Raw genomic sequence first — 25,799 nt, forward strand, 5'->3', positions numbered from 1 at the left:
GTAATAAAAGAGTAATATGCAAATTGACGTCACTACGACACACAAAATGGCCGCCCCCATGTGGTCAAAGATGGCCACCCCCATGTGGACACAAGATGGCCACCACAAGATGGCCAGCAGGGGAGGACAGTTGGGGGGGACCAGGCCTGCAGGGGATGGCAGTTGCGGGCAACCAGGCCTGCAGGGGAGGGCAGTTGGGAGGGACCAGGCATGCAGGGGAGGGCAGTTGGGAGAGACCAGGCCTACAGGGGAGGGCAGTTTGGGGGAACCCAGGTCTACAGGGGAGGGCAGTTTGGGGGGACCCAGGCCTGCAGGAGAGGGCAGTTTGGGGGGACCCAGGCCTGCAGGAAAGGACAGGTGGGGAGGGACCCAGGCCTGCAGGGGAGGGCAGTTGGGGGCGACCAGGCCTGCAGGGGATGACAGTTAGGGGCAACCGGGCCACAGGGGAAGGCAGTTAGGGGCAACCAAGCTGGCAAGGGATGGCAGTTAGGGGTGACTGGGCCAGCAGGGGAGGGCAGTTAGGGGGGCAGGCCTGCGGGGGAGGGCAGTTAGGGTTGACCAGGCCAGCAGGGGAGGGCAGTTGGGGGGAACCAAGCCTTCAGGGGAGGCCAGTTGGGGACAACCAGGCCGGTAGAGGAGGGCAGTTAGGGGCAACCAGGCTGGCAAGGGAGGGCAGTTAGGGGTGACCGGGCCACCGGGGGAGGGCAGTTGGGGGGGGACCAGTCCTGCAGGGGAGGACAGTTAGGGGCAATCGGGCCAGCAGGGGAGCAGTTAGGCGTTGATCAGGCTGGCAGGCAGAAGGGGTTAGGGGCAATCAAGCAAGCAGGCAGGTGAGTGGTTGGGAGCCAGCAGTCCTGGATTGTGAGAGGGATCCCAGATTAGAGAGGGTGCAATCTGGGCTGAGGAACATCCCCCCGCCCCAGTGCATACATTTTGTGCACCAGGCCTCTAGTATGAATATATTCCCCTAATGGGATAAGGACATATAAGACAAAAATTGACTAACACTTTTACACTTAGCACAGGACTAGGAAAAGTTTTGTGATCTATAACTTCCTTAACCCATAAAATATTCCTCTGTTCTTTTTTTATCCTAAATAGGTTTTGTTTACATGGCGGGGGTGGGGGGTGGGGGGAGAGACATAGTTTCAACTGCACTGTTATTTGCATTTATTTCAGTGCCCATATTTTCTCACTAAAAAGGTTAAGGCTGATAATTAATTGTATTTTTATTGCTGTTAAATGTGTAGTTTTAAACCCTCCTTGGGTATAGTATTGTTTTCACTTAGAAAATAACAACTCATCATATTGGAGGACAAAATAATGTTCCTGGAATCTACAAAAAAAGTATATAAATAGTGAATGGAGAGCACAAACTTCTTAAAGTTCTCTTACTATCTGCTATTTTGTTGCTATAAAATCCAGAAGTTCAGCTTCCAAAATACAATGGATACCTATTTTATCAGTCCCATCATATGAAAATATAATTAATTAGAATGGAAAGATATAGTTAGACTTATGTTTTCTAGATTCTCTTTCATTCTAGGCAGTTGATCAATTTGTTGCATTCTTGAAATTTGGTATGAGTCAGAGACCTAATATACAAACATTTGAACATTTATCCTCTTATTTCAAAATTGATTTCAGAGATAAGAAGAAGAATAACTTCTCAACTCTTTCAGGTCCTTTATTAGCATGTATAAAAGAAGCTAAAGAATAATGAAAAATTCTAGCCCTTTTCAGGTTATAAAGCTTCTAAATATTATGGAAACACCTAATCCCCATAGGCTATGTGATTTTTAAGGTAAATATATAGGAAATTGTGAAAATCACATCATCTGTGTGGTATAGATCATTAAATGTTCTTGTAAGAGACACTAAATATAAATGATACATGCACTCTGCCATTAAGGTTTTCATTTTTATCTATTTTGAAATACTTCCAGGATACAAAAGGAAACTTCTGATATGTGTGTAAATATAATATAATAGGTAATCCAGGAGTAATTAGACTGATGATCTTATAGATGGCAATTGAAGCCATGAGTAAATTTGACTACTTGTTAAGAGTACATGGAAAAATAAGAGTTGACTATACAAACTTGGCACAGCAACTTTATGGGATAGGAGAATCATTAAATATAGGCAGGACCAGGAGGCTTGAAAAGGAGTCATTGTATTTATTTGCTTATTAAGAGATAAACTGTGTCAGAGCCCAATGGTAAGGTCAGAAGTGAGCTGAAAAAGGTCAAGGAGTGAAAAACAGAGGCAATGAGTATATCCACTCTTTTTTTTTTCAAAAATGTCTAGCATTTATTGCATTTTTTTCTTTATTTAATTGAATTTATTGGGATGACATTGGTTCACGAAGTTTGGCTGAGAAAACGTAGTGGTTTTATAAGGAGAATCAGGGTAAAATAAAAGCTTGTTTTTGTTTTGTTTTGGTGAAAGAGATGAGAATGTTGCAAACAAAGGACAAGCCACAGCCAATGAAAGAAAAATTAAAAATATAAAAGGAAATAATTATTAAGTAAGCTCTAGAGGCAGTTGATAGTCTTGGGAAGAAGTGTGTGATGTTTTTTCCTTAAAACAAAAGAAGGAATAGGAATGGTAGATAAACAAGTGAACACATTTGAAGGTAAAAGGGGACAGTTGAGGACAAGTCATGGCTCTTATTATCTACTAGAGTCCCAGTGCACGAATTCATGCACAGGTGGGGTCTTTCTGCCTGGCTGACAATCAGGGCTGATCGGGGGTGGGGGGTCAGCCACCAGGGGGAGGGACCACAGGAGGTTGGCTGGCTGGGGGACAGGACCGTGGGAGGTTGGCCAGCTGCTGGGGGGGGGGGACTATGGGAGATAGGCTGATCAGGGGGAAAGACTGCGGTAGGTTGGCTGACCAGCCCCCCACCCATCAGGACCGATCGGGGGGGGGGCAGTCAGCTGGGGGGAGGGACCACGGGAGGTTGGCTGGCTGAAGGAGGTTGGTTGTGGGAGTGCACTGACCACCAGGGGGCAGTTCCTGCATTGAGAATCTGCCCCCAGGTGGTCAGTGCTCATCATAGCAACCGGTTGACCAGTCGTTTGGTCTTTCGGCCACTTAGGCTTTTATATATATAGATTGTGGGAACAGAAAATCAATATATTGTAGCATTTATTGCCTTGGCAGAGGTTTGCACAGGTACTTTGTAAACATATAGAGATACAACTAATTCAGACTATGGGGGCTGTACATCTAAGAGTAGCCAATTGAGAACTAGGGTAAGGACATCCCAGGCAGGAGCAGCAAGGGCCTAAAGGTGTAAAGCAGCATGACAGATGCAAGAATTGCATATATGGTTGGTCTGGTTGCAGTACAGGGTGTGAGTAGGGACATGGCTGGTAAAGCAGGCACTGCCTGTTGGAGAAGACCCTGTAAACCACAGTGAAAAGCCCTGCTGAGATCCTTTAGAGAATTCCATCACTGAAGGTTTTAAGGGAGGAACAACACTGAATATCTGTATTCCAGAAATAGTGCATGGACAGCAGAGAAATGAGTACAGTGGAATAAGACTAACCACTATTCTGTTGAGGTTATAACTTCTTCTAGTTTTAAATGTGGAAAGCTCTATTTTCAAATGTGGAACTGTTCAAAAAAATAACAGAAATAGCTGGGTAGTCTGGAACCTATGTCATAAAGAATGTCTAATATAACACTAAATTAGATTGGGAGGGAGGAACTATGGGAAGACTAAGTTGATTTCAAATCTTTCAAAAGTTGTAATGTAGGAGGAGTTCAGTGTTCTTGAGTGGATGGTTTTTTTTATTTTTATTATATTTATTTTTTAATATGACAAAATATTTTTCACTGCAAGGCCAAGTATAAAACTATGATTTTACTTTATTTTTTATTTTTTTAAGTTTCTTTATTGATTAAGGTATCACATATTTGTGCTCATCCCCCCATTCCCCTCCCAAACCCTTCCCCACGCATGCCCCCAACCCCCTGTTGTCCGTGACCACTGGTTAGGCTTATATGCATGCATACAAGTCCTTTGGTTGATTTCTCCCCCTTACCCCCACCCTCCCCTACCTTCCCTGAGGTTTGACAGTATGATCGATGCTTCCCTGACTCCGGGTCTGTTTTTGTTCATCAGTTTATGTTGTTCATTATTTCCCCTAGATGAGTGAGATCATGTGATACTAGAAATACACTTATAAGAACCAAAAATGGGACAAGCAATAATGGTTATGCTGAGAGGCAAATGAATCAGTCTGTAGTGAGTTTATTTCTGGGCCAACAGTTCTTTTGAGTTCCAATTTCAATGTCAAACAGTTCCTTATGTGTACATGTCAGCAATGATATTTCAGTTCTGGATCGTAAACAAATGGTGGTAATGCAGGTCTGACCCTCTCTGGTTTGGTCCTGGGCAACCTGCAGCGACGCACAGCTGCTGACTGCTGGTATGGCAAGGCGTTGTCAGCGTCTTCCATCTCTGGACTGTTTCTCTTCTGTCTTCATGGCTGGAGCAATTCCTCTCTGTTGCAGGAATCCACATGGTCTTGGAGTTGTTTTCTGAAAATATACAAACATATTCTCGACCAAAAGTTAATAAAGGAATCTTTTCTATAAATTTGACTTGGGATCCTTTTTCATTTTTTTGCCCAAATGATTTTCCTTTGGCTTGTTTTGACACCATGTGTGTTTTTCATGGGTGTCTTGCTGTTAGCATTACAAATGAAAGTTAATTTTCTAAAGTAAAAATTTTCTAGATGTAATTTACTTACAGGATATTTTTCCTTACATGATATTCTTCTACTTTCCCCCCTTTTTTGATTTAAATATTAGGAGGCTTTTGGAAATTTTATAATGTAGTCTTGATAGCTTTTAAATTTTAATTTTTTGCACTAAAATATAACTGCTTTAGGTTCATTACATGTTATGCAATTTTACCATGAGATGAACTACCAATAAAAATTTTAGTTAACACTTTAGAAACAGCTTTTTGTCCAGTACCATTAATTTTTCTAGAATATTTGCTTATTTCAATTAGCCAATTTAAATTAGTCTGAGAACTTGACTACTATTTTACTGTCAAAATTAATACTCTGTCAACAATCTTATTTTACCCTGTAAATATTAGTGGGAAGGATTATTTGCCTTCTTGAGTAGGCCCTGAGCATTCCTGGTGCTAGGCTGGATTTAGATATCAAAAATCCACTTCCCCACACCATGGGTACAAGACAACTCAAACAAGTGTTGCAGTGAGAGGGCAGCTGCTGTCGGCCAAGTCACTGTCTGTCACCTGTGTCCTTATCTGAGCTAGGCATGGGAAGCGAAGCAGCCATGGGGGCAGGAGACCTCCCTCAGAAGGGGTGAGGGTTCAGGCCCCTGCAAAGTTGTGGGGGAGAGGGTCTGTGCCCCACCTCTGTTGACTCCCAAGTTCTCTCCTGATGGCCCCTCTGCGACTGTGCCTGTCTTAGGTTGTTCCTTCCCTGAAGACTCTTACACATCTCTGGCTAACCAGCCATCCTCCGGGGCCAAGCAGGGTGATGTGAGGTTCAGTTCTGTCTCCTTGGTAGCCTATGCCCCCGTGGCCTCCATGCCCAGCACCTGCCTTGGGATCCCCTCACCTGCTGGCGGGGCCCCCAGGCACTGATTATATATCTTGGGGAACCCAAGTTTCTTCTCGGGGAGGGCCCAGCTCACCCCACTGGGCGAGAGACAGATCATGGTAACAGCCACCACGAGGCTTCAACAGAAAGCTCAGGCAACAGATGTGGGCAATTGGATTGTGAAAAGAGGGTCCCTCTTGGCCAAAGGGGCAAGAGGGGCCAATACAGAATGCTCTGGTGCCTTCCCAGGGAGCCCTCTATACAGTGGAAGGAATTAAATCCCTTCGTGTCCTTTTTAAATTGCTGCCAGCTGCCCTAACGGGTTTGGCTCAGTGGATAGACAGTCGGCCTACGGACTGAAAGGTCCCAGGTTTGATTCCGGTCAAGGGCATGTACCTTGGTTGCAGGCACATCCCAAGTAGGAGGTGTGCAGGAGGCAGCTGATCGATGTTTCTCTCTCATCGATGTTTCTTACTCTCTATCCCTCTCCCTTCCTCTCTGTAAAAAAATCAATAAAATATATTTAAAAAAATAATAAATAAATAAATAAATAAATAAATAAATAAATAAATAAATAAATTGCTGCCAGCCATTCAAAGAATTAGTTTGTAAGTTTGTTTGGGATAATTGTACATTACGCTGTTGTAATTCTAAAATATCAAGAGATGTGTTACCTTTGTCTCCAAGCACCAAAAAGATGATTTTTTATTGATTCCCAAGGGTGCGAGGTACTATTATAGGTAATGGGGGTAATACAAATCTGGGAAAAATTATAATGAGATTGAAGAATAATATCATGTAAAGATATTCTTTGCTCTAGGCCATGGTAATTCCATTTCAAACTGGCTGTCAAATTCTTTTTGTATAGACAAGGTCTTAGTTACATTTTCTGCACCTCTCCCAGGAACAAGTAGTGATAGTCCCTTCCTTTGGTGTCCACGCAAGCCAGAAACCTCTCTTTAATTTTATACATAAAGGAGCAGTGGTTTGATTTTGTGTCATACAAAGGGAAGCCGGGTGGCAACCCCTGTGTAATTATACTTCCTAGCCCCACCCATGGTCTTCCTGGATGACCAAAGCGTTTGGTATTATTGGTGACTACATTAGGCGGGGGATCAGCCCACGTAAGGGCTCTTACCCATGAAGGGTCAGGAATGTAAGTCCAAAATACTTCCCCATTTGCCCCAGGTAATATTACCGTACAGCTGATGACTGCTAGCATGGCAAGAAAGATGTTCTCAGGAGTTCTTGGGGTTCTGGTTACCTCACAATTTCTTTTCTATTTATTATTATTATTTTTTTATTTTATTATTTTTATACATATGTGTCCTTATCCCCCCATTTCCCCCAACGGGTTGTCAAACCCACCTGTTGTCTGTGTCCATTGCTTAGCCTCATATGCATGCACACAAGTCCCTTGGTTGATCTCTCCCCCTTACTCCCACTGACCCTCTCCTTCCCTGAGGTTTGAGGTTCTGATCGACGTGTATTAGGCTATGGTTCTGTTCTTGTTCATCAGTCTATGCTGTTCATTATATTCCACAAATGAGTGAGATCATGTGATATTTATCTTTCTCTGCCTGGCTTATTTCACTTAACATAATACTCTCCATCTCCATCCATGTTGTTGTAAATGGTAGGAACTCCTTCTTATTTACCACAGCATAGTATTCCATTGTGTAGATATACCAAGTTTTTTAATCCAGTCATCTGCTGATGGGCACTTAGGCTGTTTCCAAATCTTAGCTATGGTGAATTGTGCTGCTATGAACATAGTGGTGCATACATCCTTTCTGATTTGTGTTTCTGGTTTCTTGGGATATATTCCTAGAAGTGGGATCATGGGGTCAAATGGGAGTTCCATTTTTCGTTTTTTGAGGAAACGCCATACTGTTCTCCACAGTGGCTGCACCAGTCTGCATTCCCACCAGCAGTGCACGAGGGTTCCGTTTTCTCTGCATCCTTGCCAACACTTGACGTTTGTTGATTTGCTGATGATAGCCATTCTGACAGGTGTAAGATGGTACTGCATTGTTGTTTTGATTTGCATCTCTCTGATTATTAGTGACTTTGAGCAGGTTTTCATATGTCTCTTGGCCTTCCTTCTGTCTTCTTTCGAAAAGTGTCTATGTAGATCAGTTGCCCATTTTTTGATTGGGTTGTTTATCTTCTTTTTGTTAAGTTGTATGAGTTCTCTATAAATGTTGGAGATTAAACCCATATCGGTGATATCATTGGCAAATATGTTCTCCCATGCAGTGGGCTTTCTTGTTGTTTTATTGATGGTTTCCTTTGCTGTGCAAAAGCTTTTATTTTCATGTAGTCCCATTTGTTTATTTTCTCTTTAGTTTCCATTGCCCTAGGGGCAGTATCAGTGAAGAAGTTCCTTCGGCATATGTCCGAGATTATTCTGCCTGTGGATTCCTCTAGTATTTTAATGGTTTCCGGTCTTATGTTTAAGTCCTTTATCCACTTTGAGTTTATTTTTGTGTATGGTGAAAGTTGGTGATCTAGTTTCATTTTTTTGCATGTATCTGTCCAATTTTCCCAACACCATTTGTTGAATAGACTGTCTTGACTCCATTGTATGTTCATGTCTACTTTGTCAAATATTAATTGGGCATAGTGGTTTGGGTTGATTTCTGGGTTCTCTATTCTATTCCATTGAATTATATGTCTGTTCTCTTGCCAGTACCAGGCTGTTTTAAGAACAGTGGCTTTGTAATAAAGCTTGATATATGGTATTGAGATCCCCCCTACTTTGTTGTTCTTTCTCAGAATTGCTGCAGCTATTTGGGGTCTCTTTTTATTCCAGATGAATTTTTTGAAGGTTCATTCTAGGTCTGTGAAATATGCCATTGGTGTTTTAATGGGAATTGCATTGAATTTATAGATTGCTTTGGGTAGTATGGATATTTTGATTATGTTGATTCTACCAATTCATGAATATGGTATGTTCTTCCATCTGTTTATGTCTTCCTCTATCTCTTTTTTCAGCATCGTGTAGTTGTCCACATATAGGTCTTTTGCCTCCTTAGTTAAGTTTATTCCTGGGTATCTTAATTTTTTTGGTGCGATGGTAAATGGTATTGCTTTTTTAATCTCTCTTTCTGTAAGTTCACTATTGGTATATAGAAATGCCATAGATTCCTTGGCATTAATTTTGTATCCTGCTACATTGCCGAATTCATTTATTAAGTCTGTTAGTTTTTTGATAGAGTCAGGTTTTTTATGTACAATATCATGTCATCTGCAAATAAGGACAGTTTACTTCTTCTTTTCCACTTTGGATGCCTTTTATTTCTTCTTCTTGTCTAATTTCAATGGCTAATACTTCCAGTACTATGTCAAACAGGGGTGGTGAGAGTGGGCATCCCTGTCTTGTTCCTGTTCTTAGGGTAATGGTTTTAGTTTTTGCCCATTGAGTATGATGTTAGCTGTGGGTTTATCATATACAGCTTTCATTATGTTGAGGTATGATCCTTCTATTCCCACCTTGCTGAGAGTTTTTATCAAGAAAGGGTATTGGATTTTGTCAAATGCTTTTTCTGCATCAATTGATATGACTATGTGATTTTTATCTCTCAATTTGTTTATGTGATATATCACTTTTGAATTGCGGATATTGTACCATCCTTGCATTCCTGGGATAAATCCTACTTGGTCATGGTGTATGATCTTTCTGATGTAGTGCTGGATCCGATTTGGTAGAATTTTGTTGAGGATTTTGGCATCTATGTTCATGAGGGATATTGGCCTGTAATTCTCTTTCATTGTGTTGTCTTTATCTGGTTTTGGTATTAGGGTGATGCTGGCTTCATAGAATGAGCTTGGAAGTGTTCCTTCCTCTTGAATTTTTTGGAATAGTCTGAGGAGGATAGGTTTTAGTGCTTCCTTGAATGTTTGGCAAAACTCCCCTTTGAAGCCATCTGGCCCTGGGCTTTTGTTTGCTGGAAGATTTTTGATGACTGCTTCAATTTCTTCTATAGTTATTGGCCTATTGAGATGTTTAGATTCTTCCTGATTGAGTTTTGGAAGGTTATATTTTTCTAGGAATATGTCCATTTCCTCCAGGTTTTCCAGTTTGTTGGAATAGAGTTGTTCATAGTATTGTTTAACAATCCTTTGTATTTCTGTGGGCTCTGTTGTTATTTCACCTCTTTTATTTCTGATTTTGTTTATTTGGGTCCTCTCTCTTTGCTTCTTTGTGAGCCTGGCTAGAGGTTCATTAATCTTGTTTATCATTTCAAAGAACCAGCTCTTGGTTTTGTTGATCTTTTGTATGTTTTTTTTTGGTTTCAATGTCGTTTATCTCCGCTCTGATCTTTATTATTTCCTTCCTTCTGCTTACACTGGGCTTTTCTTGTTGCTCTTTTTCTAACTCTTTGAGTTGTAGGGTTAGGTAATTTATTTCAATTGTTTGTTGTTTTTTGCCGGAGGCTTGTAGAGCTATGAACTTCCCTCTCAAGACTGCTTTCACCGTGTCCCATAGATTTTGGATTGTTGTGTTTTCATTGTCATTTGTTGCCATGATATTTTTTGTTTCTTCCTTGATCTCTCTGGTAACCCAGTCATTGTTTAATAGCATGCTGTTTAGTCTCCATGTGTTTGATTTTTTGGGGTTGTTTTTATTGTACTTGATTTCCAGTTTTATGCCACTGTGATCTGATAAGATGCTTGATATGATTTCTATCTTCTTGAATTTGAAGAGACCTTGCCTATGACCCAACATATGGTCTATCTTTGAAAATGACCCATGTGCACTTGGGAAGAATGTATATTCTGTGGCTTTGGGGTGAAATGTTCTGAAGATGTCAATTAATTCCATCTGGTCTACTGAGTCATTTAGGATTGATGTTTCTTTGCTGACTTTTTGTTTAGAGGATTTTTCCAATGGTGATAGTAGGGTATTAAAGTCTCCTACTATGATTGTATTGCTGTCACTTTCTCCTTTGATATCCTCCAGGAGTTTTTTTTATGTATTTGGGTGCTCCTGTATTGGGTGCATATATGTTTACCAGAGTTATTTCTTCTTATTGGGTTGTTCCCTTTAGTATTATGAAGTGGCTTTCCTTATCTCTTGTTATGTCCTTCACTTTGATATCTAATTTGTTAGATATAAGTATTGCTACCCCAGCTTTTTTTTTACTTCCATTTGCCTGAAAAACCTTTTTCCATCCCTTCACCCTCAGTCTGTGTGCGTCTTTTTTTCTGAGGTGGGTTTCTTGTAGACAGAAGATATATGGGTGGTGTTTTCTAATCCAATCCATTACCCTATGTCTTTTCATTAGGGCATTTAATCCATTTACATTTAAAGTTATTATTGATAGGTACTTACTTGTCGCCATTTTTATTCTTTACCCCTGTGGTCCTTCTTCACTTCCTATTTCTTTTTTTTTTTTTTTTTAACAGCAGACCTTTTAGCATTTTTTGCATCGCTGGTTTGGTAGTAATAAATTCCCTTAGTCCTTTTTTGTCTGTTAAGCTCCTGATTTCACTTTCAATTTTGATTGATAGCCTTGCTGGGTACAGTATTCTTGGATTCAGACCCTTCCTTTGCATAACTTTGTATATTTCATTCCATTCCCTTCTGGCCTGATGAGTTTCTGTTGAGAAATCAGTTGCTATTCTGATGGGGGTTCCTTTGTAGGTAACTTTCTGTCTCTCTCTGGCCGATTTTAAGACTCTTACTTTGTCGTTGGTGTTTGCCAATTTAATTATAATGTGTCTTGGTTTGGGTCTTTTAGGGTTCATACCGTTTAGGTGTCTGTGAGCTTCTTGGGCTTTTGTGAGTTTTTTCTTCCCTATCTCAGGGAAGTTTTCTGCCCTTATTTCTTCAAACAGGTTTTCTATTCCTTGCTCTGTTTCCTCTCCTTCTGGAACCCCTATTATGTGGATGTTGTTTTGTTTCGTGTTTTCCCAAAGTTCCCTTAGGCTTTCCTCCTGCTTTTTAATTTTTTTTTCTAGAAGCTGCTCTACTTGGGTATTTTTCCCTACCTTGTCTTCTAGCTCACTGATGCGGTCCTCTGCTTCTTCTAGTCTACTCTTGATGTTTTCTATTGAGTTCTTTACAGCAGCGATGTCATTTTTCATTTCTTCTTGGTTCTTCTTCATTTCCTCTTGGTTCTTGCTCATATTGTCGAATTTGTCTTCCATTCTTTTCAGCCACCTTATGACCATTTATCTGAATTATTTCTCTGACAGGTTGCTTGCCTCCATTTCGTTTACTTCCTTTTCTGTTGATGCCTGCTTTTCTTTCATATCCGGGCTGTGTCTTTGTCTCCCCTTGGTCTCTGCTTCTGCGGGTGTCTGATTATGTAGTTCTCTCTCTCCTGTGTTGATTTAAAGGCACAAAGTACAACACAACCAAGTACCACACACAAGGCACTAAAGAGAAATGTATTCACAGTATTAATAACCCCAAATAAAGGTGACCACCAGAGAAAGGCAAATTAGGGGATAGGAGAGAAAGAAGAAGAGAGGAAAAAAAGAAAAAAGAAAGGAGTGCTAAAATGAAATTGAGAAAAGGAAAAAAAAAGTAAGAGGGAAAAGAAGGAGAATAAGAAGAAAAGGGGAACAAACTGTATATATGGGGGTTAAACTCTAATAGAACAGCCATTAATCCCAGCAAATGCCAGCAACAAGTACTTGGAGATGAATACAAACTACAACAACAATATCAACGAGGCGAGGAAAAACAGATGCAAAAAACAAACAAAAACAAAGCAAACAAGAAAACAAAATAAGCAAAAGAATCTCACAAACAAGCATAAAAACGGTATTATCAACGTTCGAGCAAACAACAACAAAAGGACAGAGAGAAAAACAATTTTTGGATAGTGAAGACAGAGAAGAGAGAGGTGTGTATGAACTCGGAGCAGGGGATTGGAAATTAGATGTATAAGTAGGGTGAAATTTTAACAGGAGGTAAAAAAAAAAAGAATAGGGAAAATCTAAGGCAGGAAAAGGGTAAGAGAAACAGGACAACAAAAGGGCAAAAGTTAGGAAGAGAGTGATGGCATAAAGATAGAGTTGAGATAGAGTAAAATCATGCTAAAGGAAAGATGAAAATAAAATCTAGAACACTAATCTCAAAGTCAAAGAAAGAGAAAATAAAATGATATATTTTTTAAAAAAGGTAAAATAGTAGTAGTAATAATATTGATTGAAAATAAAAATGTAATAATTAAAAAGGTAAAATCAAATGAGGAAAAAAGAAAAAAAAGTAGTTTCTTAAGTAAAAGATGAAAAAGAAAAAATAATAAAAAAATAAAAAATAAAAATAAATAAAAATAAAATGTGCTGTAGTGAGGGTCCTTCACTTCCTCTATTGTTCTGTTTGGCACACCTGTTTTCCAGTCAGGACAGTATTGCAGTTCCCTGCATTCCACTGCTCCTCAGTGTTCTAAGCCAGTCCTGATTTTTAAGCAGGCGGTGTGTCTTACTTTCTTGTAATCCTTTAATTTGTGATTACACAGGAGTCAATTTGTGATTCAGCCCCTGGGTGGCAGTGTTTCTGGCTTGTCTTCTGGTTCTATGGGTCCTTTCTAGCTTCTGCTTTAGATCCTGCTTTCCCTATGGCACTCAATACCGGTTTGTGGGAATGGGCTGCCCCAGAGCTGGTTCTCTGATGGTCACTCCCCGCTCTGATCCCCAGGTTCCAGAAACACAACTTTCTTCTGCAGTCTCCTAGGGTGTCCCCAACTGGGTGATCCTATGTATTGGGCTCAGTAATCAGAAACAAGGATTCAAAGAGGAGAAAGCGTGAGTGTGTGAACTCCGGGTTTGCTGCTAAGCCTGTGCAATCCCCTTTTCCCCCTTGTGTCCAAACAGCTGGCACACTCCCAGAGTTTTTAGGCTGTCCTTCTGCGTCAGATCAAAATGGGTTGCTTTTTAGAGATCCCCTCTGTTAGCAGCTCTGAGGACCCCTTTCCACATTCACGGATCATGCCAGCCCCAACAACCACGGATTTTTCTAGGCTCAGACTTCCCCCGGTCCTCCAGCTTCTGCAGTGCACGCGTTTCTCTGTCCTGCCGGGACCAGAGACCTCACCTTATCCCGGGCGAAATCTGACCTTTCCGTGGTGGAGTGTAGAGCTCCTCTGAATCCGCGTGTTTGCGCCAATTGGGGACCAGTGTTCTGGGGTTCACAGCTGTTCAGTGGGTGCCGCAGTTGTAGATTTTCAGGTTTTCAATAACATCCACTTTCCCCTTCAAGATGGTGCGGTCTCCGTGTCTGAGCTGGTGGCTCCGGGAGGGAACCCAGCAGCAGTGGGGGCTGCCCGGTCAGGGGAACCCCATCCAGCAGTCCCCCACCTTCTCCTGGAGTATAGCTGTCCCTTAACTCTCCAACAGACACTCCTCGTGCGACCCTCAGCTGTTCTTTCTATATGCTCTGGGACAAGGCTCGGGACACGTCTTTCTATTCTGCCGCCATTTTGGTTCTCGAGTGGATGGGTTTTAAGAATAATGGGTTTTAAGGACGTTTCAAGGAAGAAGAATAAGAAGCAGCATATGATTTTTTAACAGTTCTCACAATTAGAATTGCCTCACAATGAAACAGAATGGGTTCAGGTTCCTTATCTATAAACCAAAGCATTATATTCAACAATTTTTATCACTAAAATTCTGTTTATGGGGAATAGAGGTAATCATGTGTTGCAACAAGTTCTAATCAGTCTTTCTGCCTGACTTAAGTAATTTAGTGTACCTGTATATTCTTAAAGAACAATGTCTGGACTGTACACATACTGTGTAAATTAAAAGAATACTGAAACATAGAAAGTCAATTTCAATCAAAAGAGTCAAGACAGCAGTATAATTATTAATGTATTCAGCATGGAAAGTACTGCAAATTATCCATTGACCTTTCCAGTCACCAGAGTATCTACATGGTCAGAACTATCTTTGACTATAAAGATTAACAATTCACTCTAGAGTGAAAATCCTTATTGATATTTGTACTGGGGGGGGCAAGATTAATACTTCCTAAAAAGCTGTTAAAATAGGCTTTGATTGTATGTTCAGTGATCCCATTTACTCAGAGTAGGGACTATTCCACCTAAATGAATTTTCCAGATTAAAAAAAAAATGTAAAGCAGGAAGGCTAAGGCAAGTAGAAATTCTGATGCCTCTGTCACAGAGCTAGAGTGTAGGAAGATCAGAAAAGTAAAACAGGAAAATAATACTTACCATTTACTGAAATTTAGAATTTACTATTTACTATTAATAGTAAAATAAATTTACTATTATGTGTCAGGCATTTTACTTGACACTTTATGTACATTAATTCTCTAAACACTGACAAATCCCCTGCAAGATATGACTATTATTTCTCTTCTACAGAGAAGGAAAAATATTAAAACCCAAAAAAGTCACACTGCAGTAAGTATGAAACTGTGATTCAAATCCAAGTTTGTAGTGACTCCTAAGTCTGTGTCCTTTTGTCGTATTATAGTCTCATAATATCCTAGACTATCTTTTCTTTTCACTCTGTGTGTTTTCCCTGATGCATATCATTCATTCACATGTCTTAATTGATCATCTATATGCTAGTAATTTCCATGTCTCTCTCTCCAATCTTTATCTTTTTTTTTCTGAGATTTACATATTCAACTGCTCTTTTAATACTTTCATTTGGATAATGCACATTGAAAACTAAACTTATATTTTAATCTTAAAGCATATACCAAAATAAAGTTAATAAAGATTAAATTTTTACATGTCAAATATTAAGCCATGTAAGTACCAAAAAAGATGTGATGAATGTTTTTGAAACACTGAGATGAAAACAAATCTTTTAAACTATGACATCAGGAGCCATAAGTAAAAGATAGCTCTGACAACATCAAAACAAAAACTCTATAAAAACATAAATAAAACTGAAAAGCAAATGAAAAACTGGAAAATATGCACAACATCTTTCATAATTTACTTATACATTTCCAGACTGTTGTTTGTAAGTACACACTTTCCTATCCTGTATTTGTAAGTACACCTTTTCTGACAATAGCAATGTTATAACTGTCCTAGACCTCACCATGCATAATTATGAAGTAAAATGCCTTAAATTTCATGATAACAGAGGGAACTATTTGTTTGAATTCTATAAACTATAGATTAAGCTGAAAGGATAACTAAGTAAGCAAATATGCAAATTATTCTCTTAATTTGGGAAACTTTTATCTTCTTTTTACCTTTTTATAAGTTATATATTTTCCTTTTCACCCTCTATATTTAGAAACTTGGTACTTTTCCTCTCATAATTCCAACATTTGTTTCTCTATCAAACCAAACCAATCAAAAACATAGAAAAGTGAAAACCATAATTTACACTAAGAGCAAACTCAGAATTTGGAAGTACAGAAACAAAAGTTACCTGAGACATTCCAGCTAGGTACACATGGCACTCAATGTTGATCTTATGGTAGGTAAGCCTATGTCCATGTGAAAGACCCCAAAGTATAGAATCCAACATCAGAGATTTGCAATACTCACAAGACTATTACTAAGTTAAGTTTATGCCCCTATGCTATTTTATTAAAATAGTGTAGCAAATAGTTTTGTAAGTATTTTGTGATAGTTATGTGGTAGGTTTGTAGATAACTTGCTAAAAAATCATGGCAGTTTCAAAGGAATTTCTTAGTATAGGATAAAACAAACCTTTGATTTTTGTTCCAGTCTCAGTGAATAGGCTTTCACTTGATTTTCAAGACTCCTTTTTAATTTTTCTAACTGTTTAAGTAATGTGTTTAAGGATTCCTGAAAGTATAAACAATAATTTTTTACATATACTCACATTCTAAACAACAATAGGAAGTGACCATCAACTTTTGTAATGGCAAATGCCTTCGATCCCATGATATTCTGTGATTTCAAAAAAATCATTTGAATAATAGTAATAATTACAATATTTATTTAACCCTAATAATATGCCATATACTATACTAAGTACTCCTCACAGGTTACTGTATTTCATTTAATCCCTATTACAGCCATGGAGAGGGCCAATATATTTTCCTTTTACTGTTGAGAAAATAGCATCCAATAGAGGTTAAATAGCTGGCCCAATGGCACACAGCCAATAAGAGGTACAGTTGGAATTAGAACCCAGGTAATCTTACTCCAAAGGCCACACATGCTAAATAATTATAATATATGTATTCATATGATTACTATTAGTGTAACAAAAGTAGACTCATAGAACAAGCAATAGGTTTATAACCAGAAGATTTGTAAGAATATTGCAGAGTAAGACAGTTCTGGAAACTAAGACCTCAGTCCAGATACCCTGTTATCACAAACAGCTGAAGCTGCCCAGCCAGCCCGTGTGACTCCAGTTGTTGAGCATCAACCTATGAACCAGGAGGTCAAGGTTCAATTTCCGGTCAAGGCACATGCCTGGGTTGCAGGTCCGATCCTCAGTAGGGGATGTGCAGAAAGCAGCCAATCAATGATTCTCTCTCATCATTGGTGTTTCTATCTCTCTCTCCCTCTCCCTTCCTTTCTAAAATCAATCATATATAATAAAAGGCAAATATGCAAATAGACCAAACAGTGGAACAACTGAACAACCGGTCGCTATGACGTGCACTGACCACTGGGGGGCGCACGCGGAACATGGCAGGTGTTGGCAGCAGGCAGCAGAGTGGGAGACATGTTGGGCATCGGCCACAGTGGGATGGTGGAGCAGGTGAGCAGGGGCTCCAGACCAAGGTGGGGCACCAGTTGCTATCATCGGGGTGAGCCTCTGGTGGTTACTGAAAATTCTTTGCTCCCACGCACTGTGGTCCCACCCGGTGCTTGCAACCACTACTGGCACCAGCCCCAATTGCTCTGCACCGTCAGTGGGTGTAAGCGGGGCCAGCGCCATCAACGTGTGGGAGCAGCAGCGTTGGGAGCAGGGCTGCTGGTAGACAGGGGACCAGGGACCATGGAGGGAAGGGCCGGGCAGGGGCACGGAGGATGGGCTGAGGCTTGCCCCTGTGCCCACCACAGCCTCACAGCCCACAGTTCCTTTCAAGGTGCATGAATTTGTGCACTCAGCCCCTAGTAAAAATATATTTTTCAAAAAATAGCTGAAGCTGAGTAGAGAAGAGGAGAGTTAGCCAAGTGCTAGAAAAATAATGCATTATACCAGTTTGGTTTACATTTTTAATCCCCCAACTAATAACAGATCATTTTCAGCAACTCCAATTATTTCTCATATTCTTATGCATTAAATTAAAAAGTCTCCAGGTCGAATTATACACAACTCTTCTTGGTTATTTATGATCTAAGCCACTGAACCTATAAAAAGAAACAAAGAAAAATGAAAGCAGCTCATTTAAATCTCCACAAAAGAAAACTCCAAGATATTTTAGGATTTATAACCTTATCCTGAAACAGCTAATTCTCTAAAAACTTTACTTATTCTCCCTTAGATAGTTCTTAATTATTTTTATATTTAAAAAAATTGTATCAATAGGATAATTAGGTCAGCAAAAAAACAGAGCAAGTTCTGGTCTCTAGAAATAACACCAGTGATACAACAAATCCTCTAGAAGTGATAATTCTCCACTATGCATATTTGAGTAACACCCCTGCTAAAACATAAGTAGGTGACATTTCTCAGGCAGGCATTATTTGTCTTTGAAATCTATATACTAGTGTCATAAGTGGCTTTTAGTTCTCCTCCCCCAAATACAAACTTGCTCCAAGAGAGAATCAATGAAAGCCCAGCAAATATAAGAGGCTAAACTGAGTTAGTTTATAGAAAATTAAATCCTTGTGAAATAAATCACTACTCAAGTATGAAGAACTTTGAAGAGATGATCAGGAAGTGATGAAAGTAGTTCAAAATTTTACTGCATGGACCCTTGCTCCAAGGAGTTCAAGCTTAGTCAATGATAGTAATGTGGTTCAGTTACATCATTTCTTAAATACATTTTTATAGATGTAAAATAGAATCTAATACTTTGTAATGTTGTTTCAATGGGAAAGGTGCACTCTAAGTTCTAAAAGAAATTAGCTACCAATAAACTACTGGAATACAAATCTTATCTAATAAAAGGGTGATATGCAAATTAACCATCACCCCATCACAAAGACAGAAGCACCCATAGCCACAAGATGGCAGCACCCACTCCTCTCAGCCCCGCCAGAGTCCCCCAGTCCTGAGGGGGGTGGCCGCTGAGAGCAGGCAGTGTGAGCAGCCTGGCGGAATGCTTGCTTCGTCACCGTGGCAATGAGGCAAGCGTTCCGAGCCCCGGCTGCAGATGGGCCTCTCTCTGGCCAGGCCAGGGCGCAGAACGCTTGCATCATCGCCCCAACAATGAGGCAAGTGTTCTACGCCTGGCCGTGGATGGACCTCTGGGCCGTGGAGAGCCTCTGGGCAGCAGGCGCGGAGTGGCCAGGCCCCGCAGAGAGCTACTGGTACACGGATTTGTGTGCAGGGCTACTAGTTATTTTCATATTAAAGATGACCTTAATGACATATGATCTAGAAGGTCATACAAGAATGCACATATGAAACAGGAAAAAATTCAAGGAAATATATTTTTGATTAAGTACCAAAAATATGAAACATGGACAATAAATGTTTCACAAGTTTTTAAAAGAGGTTGATCATCGTGGGCTAGGACATTCAGGGTCCCCAAAATGGAAAGGATTTGGATCGGGAAAAAAGAAGGAGATAGTGAAGCTATGTATTGATCATAGGTTAAGTCAGAAATGTTTAGTGGTATTAACAGAGCTAAAGCAAAATATTTGAGCAATAAACAAGAGACAAAGTAAGATAACTAGGGAAGAACCTGGTTATATAAGGCTAAGAATGCTTGGCTCAGGAGTCTAAACACAGGGAGTTATAGGAAATTATTAAAGAAGTGACATGAGAAAGCAGGGGTTTAGGAATGTTCATCAAATGACAGTTTGTATGACAGAAGGATGTTTTATTATTTATTGGTGTGGATTTGCAGTTCTAACCTTTGAGGCTTATCCATTTTAAATATATTTTCTTTGTGTTAAATTATATCTTGCTGCTATTTCCATCTTGACTAGATTTCTTATCATGTTGCCTAATTTTATAATTAACTAGAGGCCTGATGCATGAATTCGTGCACCAGTGGGGTCCCTTGGCCTGGCCTGCAGGATTGGGCTGAAACCACCTCTCTGACATCCCCTGAGGGGTCCCAGATTGTGAGAGGGAGCAGGCCAGGCCAAGGGACCCCACTGGTGCACGATTGGGGCCGGGGAGGGATGTGGGAGGTTGGCCAGCTGGGGAGGGACCACGGGAGGGCTCCAGCACGTGTCCAACCCATCTTGCTCAGTCCTGATCGGTCAGACCCCAGCAGCAAGCTAACCTACCGATTGGAGCGTCTGTCCCTTGGTGGTCAGTGCACATCATAGCGAGCAGTTGAGAGGCCTTAGCATATCATTAGCATATTATGCTTTGATTGGTTGAATGGATGACCGGATGACCAGACACTTAGCATATTAGGCTTTTATTACATAGGATTCATTTATTCAAAAAAGTCAAGTACCTCCCATATGCCAAGCATTGTGTCGGGGAATTGCAAACCTACCCTGTTCTCATGAAGCTGAGAGTCTAATAGGGGCCCAGAATGGGGTTTATCTTGGTGAATGTTACATGTCAGCTTGAAAAGAATCTATTTCTACTGTTGTTGGCTGAAATATTCTATAAATGTCAATAGATCAAGTTGATTGATAGTCCTATTCACTATCTTTGTTGATTTTTCTGCCCATTTGATTTATCAGGTACTGACACAGAGGTATTGAAGTCTACTTTAGTAATATATTTGTCTACTTTTCCTCCAGTAATTCATCACAATTACCATTTAAGTATTGCTACCAGTTTCTAGCAGCTTCTATTACAGACTAGATTTGTCAATTTACACAGATTTCAGAGTGGGCAAATTCAATTCTCTAATGGATCAAGAAGAATCTCTCTGATTTTCATGTTATCCACTTTTTTGTTGTTGTAACAGCAGGATTGATGACTTCCAAGCATTACACATATTAGAGGTAAAACCAGAAGTTGCAAACTGTTTTTTAGACTCTTTTCTAATTGGAAGGGAAAGAACACATTCTCCAAATCAACGGTTGCATTCCCTGTACCTGAAGACTTATTAGTCTGTTCCAGCAGTAATACCACATCTGGCAACTGCAATTCAAGTCTGTGGTGGCTTTCTCCAATATCCACCAAGCTTTTACAGGGGCCAGACTGGCAAATTAAACAGAGCTCAGATTGGCACCAGTTCTCTTGCATCTTTTATCTTTAATTGTGCAGCTAATTTCTGCTGCCTTCCCTAGTATAAGAAATTGTGTTTGGTTTATGATGTGTCCTTGAATAGGGAGGGCTCAGATTTTAAAGTTTCCATTTGGTCTTCCCTACCATGATAGCTTTTACTTCAGATATGAGGGTTCAATGTGGTGGTTAACTTCAACTGCTAAGTATATCTATTTCAATTATGTACTTGGGGACTGTGGGGTAGTGGAGTCTGTGGGCACTTTTGGTCCACTATGATTTGGACTTTAGGCATAGATTCCCATTCTGGGAATCGATGTCAACTCAGACCTCAAAATGTCTGGTCATTCCCTTTCCCACAGCATACAGTCACCTATGTAAATGGTCAGAGGTCCCTTGGGGTGAAGACTGGGGGTATTGTTATGGTGTATACTTGGACTGGAGTAACAAGATCTTTTCTCCTAGCAACCTAGCAGCCACTTCTTTGGTCAGTTATTTCTGGAACTTAAACTTAGCTCAGGTCTGGGAAATAAACAAATTATGCTTCCTATTGGGTTAATTGTCCCCAGTTTCCTGAATTTTCACTTTTTAAAATTATAGATGTTGAACAGCACACTTATTAATGGCTCTGGCGGCCAGGAGAGAAGGTGGAGGCAGCTCCTAGGGGGAACCTGTTGGGGAGAGGCCTCTAATGAAATCTTCCAGGACAGTGAGGGTTGTAGCCCTTACTAGAGCTAGAGGTGAGCCAGTTCTGTACACACAGAGGGTCCAGGTAGAGCTGTAGAGTCAACAACTTCAGGGGCATCCATATAAATGTCCTGTCACAGTTTTCAGGATCCCTGGTTATCCTTATGAGGGACCTGCCCTTCACAGACCTGCATGGCCTGAGCATTCAAATGCCTCTGGAGCTTTGGGTCTCTCACAGCTGGGTCTTTGGCTTTGCTGTTTTTTTGTGTCTGCCCTTCCACTAGGTATAGGAGGCATCTTTAGAGTCTACCACAAAAACTCTCTGCTTTTTACTCTTCCATATTAAGTGCTTGCTAACTGTTGTCAGTCTCTCATTATTCTTACATGGGGTGTTAATACAGCTTAGTGATAACCCCATATTTTCTTTTTTAAAAATCTTTTATTGTTGAGTGTATTACAGATGCCCCCCTCTTTTTCCCTCCATAACTTCCCTCCACTGGGTTCCCGTCCTGTCCCAGGCCTTCACCACTCTATTGTCTGTGTCCATGGGTAATGCATATCTGTATATATAAAAGCCTAGGCAACCAGTCGACTGGCAGCTATGATGTGCACTGACCACCAGGGGGCAGACATTCAATGCAGGAGCTGCCGAGCTGTGGTGACTTGGCAGCTGTGGTTCTCAGGTGATGCACTGGGAACCAGAGAGGAGGGGGCCAGATTCTGGGGTGTGTCACCCAAGAACTGCCCCCATGACCCCTCAGAGGATGTTAGAGAGCCAGTTTCATCCCAATTCCCGTAGGCCAGGCTGAGGGACCCCACCAGTGCACGCATTCATGCACTGGGCCTCTAGTATGCGTATAAGTTCTTTGGTTAATCTCATCCCCTTCTCCTTTCCCCCTTCATCAGTCTGTTCCATGATTCCATACCTCTGGTTTTATTTTATTCATCAGTTTATTTTGTTCATTAGATTCTTTGTTCATTTGTATTTATTTTTAGATTCAATTCTTGATAGATATGTATTTATTGCCATTATATTGTTCATATTCTTTATCTTTTTTTCCTTCTACTTATTAAAGAAGACCTTTCAATATTTAATGTAATACTGGTTTGGTGGTGATGAACTCCTTTAGCTTTTTCTTATCTGTGAAGCTCTTTATCTGACCTTCAATTCTAAATGATAGTAGTAGACCCTTGCTATTCATCACTTTGAATATTTCTTGCCACTCCCTTCTGGTCTGCAAAGTTTCTGTTGAGAAATCAATTGACAGTTGTATGAGTGCTCCCTTGTAGGTAACTAACTGCTTTTCTCTTGCTGCTTTTAAGATTCTTTGTATTCAAACTTTGGAATTTTAATTATGATGTATCTTGGTATGGGCCTCTTTGGGTTCATCTGGTTTGGAACTCTCTGCGCTTCCTGGACTTATGTGTCTATTTCTTTCCCCAGGTAGGGGAAGTTTTCTGTCATATTTTTCAAGTATGTTTTTAATTTTGGCCCTATCTCTTTCCCTTCTGGCACCCCCATGATTTGAATGTTGGTACACTTGAAATTGTTTCAGAGACTCCTTAGCCTATCTTCATATTTTTGGATTTTTTTTTCTCTTCTGATTGGGTATTTTTTACTTCCTCATATTCTAGATTACTGATTTGATTTTTGGTGTCCTCTACTCTACTATTTATTCCCTGTAAATTATTCTTCATTTCTGTTAGTATCTTCTTCATTTCTGACTGGTCCTTTTTTATGTCATTGATGTTCTCACTAAGTTCCTTGAAGTCCTCTTTAAGATCCTTGAGCATCCTTATAACCATTGTTTTGAACTCTATATCTTGTAGTTTTCTTGCTTCCATTTCAGTTACTTCTTTTTCTGGAGATTTCTTTTGTTATTTTATTTGTGACATGTTTCTTTGTGTCCACATTTTGGCTACTTCCTTGTGTTTGTTTCTATGTATTAGGTTGAGCTGCTATGTCTCCCAGACTTAGTAGAGTGGCCTTGTGTAGTAGGTGTCCTGGAGGGCCCAGTGACACAGCCTCCCCAGTCACCTGAGCTGGGTGCTCCAGGTGTGCCCCTATGTGGGCTTTGTGCATTTTCCTGTTGTAGTTGAGTCTTGATTGCTGTTGGCATCACTGGGAGCGATTATCAATTGCCTGTGAGGACCAGCTGCTACTACAGTGGAAGAGTTGCTGTGCATGAGACACCCTTATGGAGTAGGACTTGCTTCAAAGGGGCTTTGGTGCTCACCAAGTCTATCCCTTGATTGTATCATTCATGGATGTGGTAGTGATGTGCATGCACTGGCTCTGGGGTCTACCAGGAGATGCAAAGTCAGCTGCTCTTTGTGCCCTGCCTGGGTCACCCATCATGAGCTAAAGAGTGATCTACAGATTGCTGCTACTTGTTCTGGGGTTGAAGGTGCACAGGAGAGGCCAAGCTGTGAAACTTAGCAGGCTGTTGCTAGTGCTGGACCTGGGGCCACTTATTGAGTAGTATGGGGCTTTCTCAAGCCAGCTGCTGCTTATTTGAGAGATATTAGGAAAGTCTGAAGCCCTTTCCAGGACAGGCCATTCATATGGAAAAGCCATAGCAAACAGCTTGGATGGGGCTGCAAATTGGGTGGAGCAGCATCTCAGGAATCACCAGGGTGGGGTGAACAGTCTGGGCCAGGTTTAGGGAGACTCAGATATGGCACCTGCCTGTTGGCTCTGTGGTGGTGAGGTCTCAGCAAAAGAACAATGACCTTGCCAGCACTTTGTCTGGGAGAAAGCTGCCCTCCAGCTCTTGCCCTGATGCCAGACAACTTAGTTCTTCCCTGTATGTCTCCAGATCCTTTAAAGCTGCTGCTGGAGCTCAGAAGGAGTGAGTCTGAGTAAGCCTGTGTGGGGGCCCTTTAAGAGGAATGCCTTGGAACCTTAGCAGCTATCCGACTCCCTTAGCCTCCATCCCTGCTGGTTTTTACAACCAGAAGTTATGGGGACTTCTCTTCCTGGCTCTGGACACCTGGACTGAGGAGTCTGGCATGGGGCTGGGACTCTTTGCTCCTCATGGGGGACCTCCACTGCCAAGATATCCCTCTCAATTAAAAACACGCCACATGTGGGTGTCAGACCAGTCTATTCTGTGTCTCTGCCCCTCCTACCACTTTCATTGTGGCTTCTTCCTTAATTCTTAGTTGTAGGGCTTCCATTCAGTCAGATTTCAGGTGGTTCTGAATGATGGTTGTTCTGTGTTAGTTGTGATTTTGATGCAGTTGTGGGAGGAGGTGAATACCATGTTTACCTATGCCATCATCTTGACCCTCTCTCCTAATCCCCATATTTTCTAAATACAGTTGAACCTCAGTTCTCAAACTTAATTCATTCTGGTGGGCTATTCAAGAAGTGACTTGTTTGACAACCAAATCATTTTTTCCCATTAGATATCATGTAAATTGAATTAATCCATTCTAGAACCCCAAATGATTCCCTGTTTTAACCTTTCCTATATACAGTACATGTCTAATGCACTGTTTGATCTATAAACAAACACTTCTTTTCTTAAATTTATTGAACCTAATAGCCTTAACCAAATCACTTTCAGCACTTGTTCCTACGGTATCTTTCAGGGGTGCAGCATCTTTGCTGGTTCACATATCACTGCCTCTGAAATGCTTTCACTGGCTAGCTGCTTGTCATTTATCCAAATCCACAACAGTTTTTCTACCTCTTAAATTGCCTGTGATCATTGTTTCTTTCACACCCTTAGCAACATCAGCGCTCTTAACGGCCTCTTTATGTTTTAAAATTGAGCTAATGGTTGACTTTCATCAGCAAGAAAAGCATTTTCTCCTTTGGTGCCTAATAGATGCTTTTTGTCATTGTGAGGTGTCAGCATAAAAGGGTTGTCAGGTCAAAAACCAAAGCTTGGTTCAACATCCAAGACATGTTTTCCCCTGAACAACTTGGTGCAGAACTAAACTGTTTGAGATAGGAGATGTTCAAGAACCAAGTTTTGACTGTACCTGCATCATGGCTTCTTCCACAGTACTCCCCAACACCAGAACATTTTCTGAGGTCACCACCAGGGAGGTAAAAGACTTGTACTCGGAAAATGACAGGACATTGATAAAAAGAAGTGGGGGAAGATATAAACAAGTGGAAGAATATACCTTGTTCATGGATTGGTAGAATCAACATCATTAAGATGTCCATACTACCTAAAGGAATCTATAGGTTCAATGCAATCCCTATTAAAATACAACAGCAGCATATTTCACGGATCTAAAACAAACACACCAAAAAT

General features: G+C 40.6%; 1 protein-coding gene across 1 annotated transcript; it reads right to left on the bottom strand.

Annotated features, from left to right (window-relative positions):
* Window positions 1–1,487: 1,487 nt before the first annotated feature.
* LOC308244111 (coiled-coil domain-containing protein 169-like) lies at window positions 1,488–25,524 on the bottom strand (the record flags this gene model as incomplete). Its single annotated transcript, XM_080660136.1, has 3 exons — window positions 1,488–1,595; window positions 16,257–16,355; window positions 25,519–25,524. 3 exons carry the CDS (start codon window positions 25,522–25,524, stop codon window positions 1,488–1,490), a joined length of 213 nt encoding a protein of 70 aa, XP_080516262.1.
* Between the last annotated feature and the right edge of the window lie 275 nt (window positions 25,525–25,799).

This window comes from Plecotus auritus, assembly GCF_963455305.1.
Source record: "Plecotus auritus genome assembly, chromosome: 3".
Taxonomy (NCBI): domain Eukaryota; kingdom Metazoa; phylum Chordata; class Mammalia; order Chiroptera; family Vespertilionidae; genus Plecotus; species Plecotus auritus.